Consider the following 11764-nt stretch of genomic DNA (forward strand, 5'->3'; position numbering starts at 1 on the left):
TAAAGACATATTAGCATATATTCTTAAAATATTACATTTTTGGTGGTTATCTTTATTTTAGATTACATAATTTCACTTTACAATAACTAAGACATGGAAGCAACTTAAATATCAATTGACAGATGCATGGATAAAGAAGATGCAGTGTATATTATATGACAATAAAAAATAAAATAATGTCATTTACAGCAGCATAGATTGACCTAGAGATTATCACACTAAGTGAAATAAGTCATTCAGAGAAAGATATCTCTTGTATGTGGAATCTAAAAAAACAAAACAATAGACTCACAGACATAGAAAACAATTGTATTGTTAGCAAAGTATTAAGGCAGAGTGGAGGGGTAAATTAAGAGTTAGGGATTAACATATACACACTGCTATATATTAAATATATAGCATTTAATATATGAGCTTCCCTCGTAGCTCAGCCAGTAAATAATCTGTTTGCACCGCAGGAGACCTGGCTTCAATTCCTGGGTTGGGAAGATCCCCAGGAGAAGGAAATGGCAACCCACTCCAGTATTCTTGTCTGGAGAATCCCATGGACAGAGCAGCATGGAGTTGCAAAAGTAGGACACATCTTAGCAACTAAACCAGGACCATGTATTAAATATATAGCCAAAGAAAATCTGCTATATAGTATAGGGAACTATATTCAGTATCTTGTAATAACCTGTCGTGTCAAAGAATTTGAAAAAGACTATATACATATGTGTGTGTGCATGTGTGTGTTTGTGTATGTATAGATAGATAGGGCTTCCCAGGTGTCACTAGTGGTAAATTATCTGCCTGCCAATGCAGGAGACATAAAAGATGGGATCAATCCCTGGTTTGGGAAGATATCCTGTAGGAGGAAATGGCAACCAACTTTGCCTGGGAAATCCCATGAAGGGAGGAACCTGGGGGGCTATAGTCCACGGGGTCACAAAGTATCAGGCATGACTGAGCGTCTGAGCACATATAGATATATGTGTAATTGAATCATTTTTCTGTATGCTTGAAACAATATAACATTGTAAACCACCTATACTTCAGTAAAAAAAAAAAAAAAACAACTTATTTCCTTTCTTCTTGAAAAACACATTAAACTGTAAAACAATTTTCATGTATTAAAATAAATAATGAAAATTTTATTACTTAGCTGTAATGTGGTATTTAAAAAATATTCAACAATGCAATTTTATTACAGAGTAAAACATAAGCATTATGGTTCTTATGGTTTTCAGTAAGTAAATTAATTATACCCTTTACTTGGGAAAAGGTAATACAGATTCAGTGCAAATTTTTTAAATGATTTGGAAAATATTCTATTTTTGAAATATGATGTGTCTCAGTGAAGACTTCTTTAATTCATTAGGAATTCTTTGGACTTCATGAATCTTGGCATTCATTTCACCTCCTAATTTTGGTACTTTTGTTGTCACTATTGTCAATATTACTTTTAATAAGTTTTTTGCTTCCTTCCTCTTCTTCTTCTGGGATTCCTGTCAATCCATATATTGGTGCTATATGTACTCTCTTATGTGCTATAGGCTTTTTTCACTACTTTTTGTTCTTTGCTGTCCCTCTGACCATGTAATCTCAAATAATCTTTAATCTCACAGATTCTTTCTTTTGTTTGATTAAGTCGGTTGTTTAGTCTTAATTAATTTTTTTTCAGTTCAGACACTGTATGGTTTTGTTTTAGAATTAGAACTTTTGTTTGCTTCTATTTGTGTTTCTACTTTGTTTGAATTTTGCCTTGTTTGAATCTTACCTTGTTACAAAAATATTTTCCTGATTTTGTTTAGTTGTTTGTATGCTTTAACTTGCTTAAAGAAAAATATTCTGAATTATTTGTCAGGCATTTATGAGATCTCCATTTTTTACAGTCTATTGCTTGTGATTTATTTTGTCGTTCAGTAGTGTCATTTTTCTCTGAACCTAATGTAACTTGTAGTTTTGAATTGGTGATTTTGTATTTTAAGCAGTCCCTCTTTCTATTCTGTACAAAATGAGTTCAAAAGGGAAAACTTTTCCCCAGTGAGCCCGGTCAGGGATTTGGGGCAGACCATCAGACAGCACCACGCACAGGCTTACTTACAGGGTCTAAGGGTGAGTGGGATTATTGTTCACATCTAAATTAGAATTGGATACTCACTTGACTTTCATTTCTCCATGGACGAGCTCTGAAGGAGAAAAAAGTGTGTCTCTGCCCTATGTGTCATGGTATTTAGAAAAGAGCGACTTAGGTAGAGTAAAACTATCCTTCCTACCCTCTTCAATGCATCTTACCTAATTCCTGTGCTCCACCTACGTACTATAACCTCTCATTTGGAATCCAAAACTCTTATAAATGTATGTTTGTGCATGGATGGTTATTTATGTTCATGTTTCATTGAAGGGATTCAGGCTGGAATCTTGTATTCCACCATCTTATGATAGGACAATCACATGTGAACAGGTCAAGATAGCTTTGCGTTCACTCAGAGAAGTACTGGCTGAATCTGTCACAGTCCATAAAGCACCAGGAAACCCAGGAAATAAATTGATTCTGAAATACCCATTTACTCCCAAATAGTGCATGGAAAAAATGTGAGTATTGAGTGCCACATATCTCTCCAGGAGACACTAGAAAATAATGCATAGTGTGGAACCATGGGTTTTGGTTTATTGGTGAAAAATCAAACAACAATCAAGAAAAAAGAAAGACAATTTTACTTAAGCCAGATGTAACCTGAGGAATAAAAATTCAGAACCTCTGGAAATGTCCCTAATGGTCAAATGTTAGACATGTACTTTTGTATGTTCTTGAAGAAAATAACTTATATATTATATTGAAAGTATATAAGTGAAGTCACTCAATCGTGTCCAACTCTTTGCAACCCCATAGACTGTAGCCTACCAGGGTCCTCAGCCCATGGAATTTTCCAAGCAAGAGTACTGGAGTGGGTTGCCATTTCTTTCTCCAGGGGATCTTCCTAACCCAAGGATTGAACCCAGTTCTGAATTGCAGGCAGACGCATTACCATCTGAGCCACCAGAGAAGCCGTCATTATATTGACAGGTTGGCATTGTTCACAAAGTTCCTCAGAGATGTTTTAGTTATGTATGTACAGTGATGCTTCAGGCCATATGACATCCTGTATAGGATGAAAATGTAATATCAATGTTAAAAATTACAAGGCTGTAATTTCTTCAGCTGGCTTTCCAAAAGCTATCCATATGAAATTCAATATGGGAGAATTGATGACACAAATTATTTATATTTTTCTCTTTAAGACATGTATGTGTTAATCAAGCAAAGGGTGGAGTGAGGGGGTCCTAGGTTAAGTCAAGCTGGTTTCTAAGAATGGAGGGTAAAGTCAGACAAGAGATATTATGTTAATATGTTGGAGAATTTGAACAAAGGATATGACCCTTGTTTTCCTTGGCATACCTGAGAGGTAAAGAATATTGCTACTCTGGTAATAGGAGGATACGGATAACACTTCAACCAGGGCTTTCACTTGAGCTAATTGATGTTTATTGAATGCAGTGGTAGGATCTGTTTAGGAAAATGATGAATCCTTAAAATGAATTGAAATTTGTTCTTACAAACTAACTTTCTCCAACCTCTTTCAGTAGAACTATGGGATACAGTGAGTAGAGAATAAAATCTCATCTGAAGTGTATCACCTAATGTGAGAGTTGAAGTGACTGCTTAGGATGTCAATTGAGTATGTGCCAAGTGAGGTGATGGTTGCAAGAAAGTCTTTGATATTTCTAATATCTAGTAATTAGACAAAGCTTTGACCCACTTATTGTATAACTTTACAATTTCCTTGATCTCTGTTGACATCTCCACGTCCTTATTGTTAAATCCCAAGTATACCAATATTAAATCAATTCCCTAGGGTACACCCTAAAAAGAATATGAATTATTTCCACTCAGCATAGTGTAAGGACTTCAGAATCCCTGGTGAAGTCTCAACTAAATCTCTGAAATATACTTTCCTTATATTGAAGAAAAGAATGTTACTGGCATTTACAGGCTTAAAGTGAAAAGAAAGTGAGATCTTCTGACTTTTAATTTGATCTTCTCATTCAGAAAACATGTTTTAAGCATATTGAAATATAAATACAAAATAGTAGAACTCATGCTGAATGACAACTTCAGTTAGTTTTCATTTTTATTATTGCATACAAAAAATCATTTAAATGCATAGCATATTAATAAAAATTAAAAGCTTTTTAAATTAATAGGGGAAAATGTATAATGAGGAAAAAAGAGAGAGGCTGAAAAATATACATATTTATGTATATACATATATATATATACACACACACATATACATAAACATATATAAACATAAATATATAGATATGGATATACAGATATTTGCAAAAAAGATTTGTGTAGACATGAGTGGTTTTCCCCTCTAGGTTAATTTTAGTCCATGCAAATTTTATGATAAAATAATATTTTAATAATTGTATGCTGATTAATAATAATAATTAAAATCTTATTTTATCATTAAATTTGCAAGGACTAAAATTAATCCAAAGGAGGTTTTAATTGTTGTATGCCGACTAATGGGGCTTCTCTCTGTTGGTAAAGAATTTGCCTGCAATACAGGAGACCCGGGTTCAATTCCTGGGTTGGGAAGATCCTCTGGAGAAGAAAATGACAACCCACTCCATTATTCTTGCCTGGAGAATCCCATAGACAGAGGAGCCTGGGGTCACAAGAGTCAGACATGACTAAACCACCATGCTGATTAATAAATTTGTATTTAATATCTAGGTCTCATGGAAAAACTGTCTTTACATTTTCACAGAACAGATTCTCTGAATTGCTCTTCTCAAGGCCCCCATCACCTCCTTGTTTCTCATGCTGTAGATAACAGGGTTGAGCGTTGGGGTAAGGATGGTGTAGAAGACAGCAAGAACCTTGTCCTCTGTTGGACTACGCAGAGATTTTGGACGGAGATAAGTGTAAGCAAATGGTGCAGAGTAGAAAGTTACCACAGTGAGGTGGGTGCTGCAGGTTGAATAGGCCTTCTTCTTCCCTTCTGTTGAGTGCATTCGATACACAGCAAGGAGAACACGGCCATAGGAAAATACAATACAAGTGAAAGGCAACAAAAGAAAGATGGTGGTGCTCACAAACACTGTGTACTCATAGACCCAGGTGTCCATGCAGGCCAGAGTCAACATGGCTGGAACATCACAGAAGAAATGATTGATGGTCCTGGATCGGCAATAAGGGATATGGAGGGCATATATGGTGTGGGCACAGGAGTTGATTGAGCCCAGGAGCCAAGATCCTATTATCATAAACCCACATACTCTTCTACTGATTTTGATGGGATAGTGAAGAGGAAAGCAAATGGCCACATAACGATCATAAGCCATAGAAGCCAAGAGCAATCCTTCTGCACCTGCTAAAGTCAAGAAAAAGAAGCTCTGTATCCCACATGCAATGAAGGAGATAGACTTGTTTCCAAATAGAAAATCGTAGGCCATTTTGGGTACAATGTTGGAAATGTAGGTCAGGTCCATGAGGGAGAGCTGACTGAGTAGAAAATACATGGGTTTCTGAAGTTGGGTGTCCAGAAAGATGAGAAGGATCATGGAGAGGTTACCAAATAGAGCCATTAGAAAAATGAGAACAATGAGAATAAAAAGAAATAGGCCAATTCTTGAAGATGGGAACAACCCCAGTAAGATGAAATAAGTTGATGTTTGATTATAATTTTCCATGTGGCATTAATATAATTTTTCCTAAGGCAGACACAAAAGCAAGAAAGTCAAGTAAGCTATTTTGAAATTGTTGCATGATTAATCTGTACTATTTAACAATTTACAACTCTTAAATGAATAACTGAACCTATTAATTTTGGAAAAGCAAAACTTTTTTGTTTTTTTGATCAAGAGACTAGAACTTGAAAATACAAACATTTTGGCCTATGAACTTTTGCAGGAAATCTTTAAAATTGTAAAATTTTATATTTTGACATCATTAGGATAAGTATGCTTTAGTACCCTACAAAAACTCAAGTCACATCAAAATTAGGTAACATACTCAAAATATATTTTTAGGAAATCATGTAAATGCATATGTTTTCTAATTATATTATGAATAAATGTTTATCACCATTAAGAAATGATTTATTTTTCATATTCAAATCCTAAGGCTTACCTGTAAATCTGTAGTAACCTATCACTTATGTTGAGAAGCTATTATTCTTACTTCAGTATTTTTTGAACAGAAATATTAAATCAAGCTTCCCTGAATTCAGTAACATTATTTGAGTCATCTTTTGTGAAATCAAGATGAATATCATCAAGTACCATCTACACAAAATTATGATCTTCCTCCTGAATGAGATTCTGAATTCTGTAAATAATGAAGAGCATTTGCCTATATAGCTCTATATCACACTTATTGTAGTTTGATAAATCTGTGCAAAATCTCAAAAATAATATATATTTTACATCTCTCTGCTTCTCTAGCACTTATATGATAAATAAATTTTGTCATACACATTTAATTTTAACTTTTATTATTTTATTTTAAAGCTCCTCCCAATTCTAAGTTAGAGTAAAAAACTTAAGCACTTATAATCTCTCCCTGTGAAACACAGCTATAATTTTGATTAAAAATATATATTATAAACTAAAAGAAAGTGGGTGAACATGAGGCACAATAAGAGATGAAATAGTTTAGGATCCTATGAAAGAATAAATTTGGAAATAAAAATGGTCAGTCCTTTAAATGGAGAAAAGAAAAATGGCATCCAAGGGTTCTTCCTCATGGTGGGAGGAGGGATTCTTAGGACATATTATAAGGGAACAAGCCATACATAATTTTTGTTATTTTAGTTGTAATAATTGTTCTAGTGCCAAAATTGTTAGAATTTTAAGAAAGACTGCTACAGGAAAGACTATGGTCATGTGCACATACACACAAACACAAATACTTATTCACACGCAGAAAAACCATGCAATGAAATACAATGATTTAAAAATGCAAAAAATGCATTTAAAAAAATAAGAATTGTATCTTCAAAGAAGTACAACACATTACTATTCTACATTATAAATATTATTAAATATATAAAATAAATTGCAAGGTAACAAAGTTTCTTGCAAATTAAAATAACGTTAACTGACAAGGAAGACTAAGTGAAACATTCAGTGACAAAATGAAAAATATCTAGCAGAATAAAAAAGGCAAAAAAAATCATAAAATTTGTCTTTTAAAGGGTATAAGAGTTAGAGAATATAAGGGAAGAGATATAAACTTATTATCACCCCTAGAAATTCATATAGAAAAAGTGACAATATTATCAAAGAAACACATTTTTCAGAATTGATATAAATGAACCACAATATTCAAAAAGCATGAACAGAACACAGGAAAATAATTAAACAATACTCTTTCAAAGATATTTCTTGAAAATTCTAAATATCTTGAAAAGACTTTTTGAAAATTCTCAATGTTGCCTATAATTGAATGATTCTGAAAGTGTCTTGACTGAGAAGCAGCAATAATGAGAATTACTGTATAAAAATACAAACTAGGGACTTCCCTGGTGGTTCAGCAGCTGAGACTTCACGCTACCACTCCAGGGGTCCCGGATTTGATCTCTGGTCAGGGAACTAGATCCACATGCCACAACTAACTAAGAGCTCTCATCCTCCAACTAAAAATCTCACATGCCACAACTAAAGGTCCTGTATTTCACAGCAAAAATAAAAGATGCCAAATATTGCAACTAAAACCCAGTGCATCAGATAAATAAATAAATATAAAAAAATACTAACTAAAATGTCATCAGGTTTTACAATAACTTATGTTTTTGTATTTTAGTAAAACATACAAAAAGATGGAAAAATGTTGTCAGCATAGCCATGCCAGAAACTGTGTTGCAACTACATTGAATGGATGAGAAAAGAGAAAAGCATGAATGTGATTGTATGTGGAATAGAAAGTTTTCCATCCATAGTGGCTAAAGTGTCAAGAGATACTATTTGATATTTAATATTAGAAAGCAAGTATATTGATGAAAAGTATACTGATAGTGGGCTATCGGGGCTTTACTGGTGGTAAAGAATCTGCCTGCAATGCAGGAGATCTGGGTTCAATCCCTGGGTTGGGAAGATCCCGTGGAGAATGGAATGGCAACCCACTCCAGTATTCTTGCTTGAAGAATTCCATGAAAAGAGGAGCTTGGCAGGCTACAGTCTACGTGGTCACAAAGAGTCAGACACCACTGAGCAACTAACACTTTCACTTTCAGTGAGCTATTGAGATCATGTTCTTACTCTACTTGAATAAAATATTAAAGAGATGTAAAACTGATGTCGCAGTTGAAAATTGATCTCACAACTAACATTAGACTCAATGGTGAAAGACTAAAAGTTTTTCCTTTAAGATCAAGAACAAGGCAAGAATGTCCACTTTTGAAACTTTTAATTAAAGCTACAGTATTATAAATACTAACATTTTGGCAAGCAAAACAAGTTAAAAACACTGAAACTCTAAAGAAAGAATTAAAATTATCCTGCTTCAGAAGTGATATCTTAAATGTAGGAAATAAAAATTTGTTAGGACTAATAAACAGAGTCATGAATGTTGCAGGATACATAATTGATTGCATTTCTATACGAATAATCTTAAATACTAAGAAGGAACTTAAAACAATAACATTTAACATATCATGAAAAAGAATAAAAGCCCTAGGAAAAAACAAAGAAATTACAAAAGGTTTGCACTAACAGTCACAAAACATCACTGAAATAAACTAAAGGAGAGATAAATGCCAGTACATGAAAAAAACAGCCTGTGCTCATGGGTTGAAAAACTGACTATTGCTAAGATGTCAGCATCACCATAAGCAAACTACAGGTGCAATGAAATGACTTCCATAATTCCAAGAAAATTTTGAAGAAAGAAAACAATACATTTCAAAATCCAAATAAAAATCTTAAATACACAGAATAGCCCAAACAATCTTATGAAATAATTGAACTTATTCTTTCTTGTTCAAAACTTACTACAAAGCTATAATATATAAAAAATGTGTAGTATTGGCAAAGACAAACATAAACCAAAACAATTCAGTAGAGATACCAGAAAAAAAAATATATATATGGTCAAATTATTTCGAGAAGTGTCTCAACAGTTCAGTTGGAATGTCTTTACAACAAATATTGCTAGAAAACTTGACATCCACATGCATATAAGGAAATAGGACCATTACTTTACTATATACACAAAAATTAACTGAAGTGGATGAAAAAGCGGATACAGAGCTAAAACTATACATTCTTAGAATAAAATGAGAAAAGTTTCATTATACTGAATTTTGCTGTGCATTCTTGGATATAATACCAAAAGCATGTTCAATACCAACAAAAATATAGATATTGGAATTTGTCAAAATTAAAAACTTCTGTATGATGATGAACTTTATCAGAGTGAATAAGCAGCCTACAGGATGGAAAATATTGATATATATCAGATAATGAATTGTAATAGGGAATATATTAAAAAACTACAACCAAGCAACAGAAAAAATAGTTTTCAAAGGTTAGATACATGTGAATAAATATTTCTTCAAAGAATATAAACAACTAACCAATTAACACAGGAAAATATAGTCATCATCAATATTTATTTGAGAAATTCAAATAAAAAATACAATAAGGTACCACATTTCACCTTTAGCTATGTTTTAAAAATGCAGAAAAGAGTAAGTGTTGGCAAGAATATGAAGAAATTACAACACATGCAAAGCTGGAAGGAGTGAAAAATGATACAGCCACTCTGAAAAGTACTATTGCAAATTGCAAAGCAACAACAACAAAAACGTAAAATCAAAATATGGGTCAAAAATCTCACTTCTGAGGTTACATCCAAATTAAAAAACAAAATCTAGAATAGATATCTATACACTCATACTCTTAGAAGCTTTATTTGCAATAGCTAATAGGTGGAAGCAACACAAATGTCTTTTGACCAATCAATGAATAAGCAGAAGGTAATTTTGCTACATGCTACAGCATGGATAAAGCTGACAGCATGCTAAGTAAAATAAGCCAATCATGACAAGCCATACACATGATTCCACATATATGAGTCACCCAGTATAGCCAAATTAATAAAAGTGAAAGTGGAATGGTGGTTGCTAGGAACTAGGAGGTGAGAGGAATGAAGAATTAGTGTTTGATGGGTAGAGAGTTTCAGCTGGGCAAGATAAAAATGTTCTGGCATGATATAGGTAATGGTTATACTATAATGTCAGCAAATTCCATGTTATTAACCTAGTACACTAGAAATAGATTATATATATATATATATATTTGCAAACAATAGAAAGTCAAGAATAGAATTCATATGTAACTGACAATATTTCATATCTGGTACTTCAAAGATATAGTAAAAAACTTATAGCAAGGACCTGAACATGTGCAGAGGAATCAATCTTCAAATAATGTGTGGTGTCAGAATTTTGCAAAGGGAAAAATGGAAAAACAATTATTTTTTCATAAATGTCACTCGTATCCCACACAATGTAGAATATTGGACTGATTCCCCAGTATACAATTTATACTATAATTTAATTAATGACAAGTTATAATATATGAAAACAATGATTCTTACTACATGTGTTTTATATAAGGTTGTCTACAGCAAAGTTTCCTTTTGGTAATTAATATTATCACATTTTAAAAGAGAAAATAATAAGCAAGAAGTGAAGCAATGAATAGTACACCATACCTGATATTTGATTCTACATATCATGACTGCCAGTGGAACATTTTTTTGCTAATTCATGTTGTACTAGTCTTGTATTCAGCTGTGTGATATTACTTAAAAGACTCCTATATCTGACGAGAAAGCAGATGTTGAATATTAGCCTTAGGTACGTCAAAATCTAAAGTGAAATGGAATTTTTTCTCAGGTAAAAATAAATTCAAATAGCCCATTTCTTGACTTGCTTTTAATCCCCTGGGGAAAAAAATAGTAAATAATCTATTTCTGATTATGAAATATTTTTATCTATTTTATTTTTAAAGTTTTCCTTAAAAATTGCAATCTAGGTATCAGCAATAATGACAGTATACATAGGAGAAAAGATTTAACTGAAAAAAAGAAATTTTGATTGTGATTTCATGGTAAGGAGACTAAACAAGCCTTGAATCTGAGCCATATCCTATGTGGAAGAGAGAAAAAAGTCTAAACTTTTATAGACCATCTCTATATGTTGGTACTTAGAATGTGTCAGGACATGTTCAAGGATTAAATTGTATTTAATCTTGACCACTATCTCTTGACCTTGACACCATCTCTGATATTTTATAGTGACAATATTGACATTCAGAGATTTGAAGTGGTGTTACTTTAAGATATATGTTTCTAGATTTAGATTCCCAGATTGATCTATCTCTCTATCTACCCATCTACCTATCTATCTAAATGCATTCCTTATCTCCTCTAGCTTATTGCACAGATATTATTCATATATATTTTGAGATAATTAAGCTGAAATTAGATTGGGTTACTTTTTATTGATCAACACAGAAAATACTGACAAGGAAGAAAGAAAGAGAGAAATTAAAATCATTAAAATATAAATTCTATAAAAGTGGTAGAGGTCGAGAATGTGTGTTAGACACAAAGGGATTTCATTGTTTATAGTTTACTCATTTTGACATATCCTTCTACTTTATTAAATATACTGGCTTTAAAGCATTTTCACTTGACCTCACAATCACAGCACATTACATT

At 32.7% G+C, this 11764-nt stretch overlaps 1 protein-coding gene across 1 annotated transcript; it reads right to left on the minus strand.

Moving 5' to 3' along the window:
* Window positions 1-4788: 4788 nt before the first annotated feature.
* LOC136167421 (olfactory receptor 2L2-like) lies at window positions 4789-5727 on the minus strand. Its single transcript, XM_065935009.1, has one exon. The coding sequence runs from the start codon at window positions 5725-5727 to the stop codon at window positions 4789-4791; it is 939 nt and encodes a 312-aa protein (XP_065791081.1).
* Between the last annotated feature and the right edge of the window lie 6037 nt (window positions 5728-11764).

The sequence above is a fragment of the Muntiacus reevesi genome, chromosome 1, assembly GCF_963930625.1.
Source record: "Muntiacus reevesi chromosome 1, mMunRee1.1, whole genome shotgun sequence".
Lineage (NCBI taxonomy): Eukaryota > Metazoa > Chordata > Mammalia > Artiodactyla > Cervidae > Muntiacus > Muntiacus reevesi.

Bases quoted from the DNA above. Each gene is read 5' to 3' on its own strand.
- LOC136167421 (XM_065935009.1), bottom strand. From the start codon at position 5,727: ATGGAAAATTATAATCAAACATCAACTTATTTCATCTTACTGGGGTTG.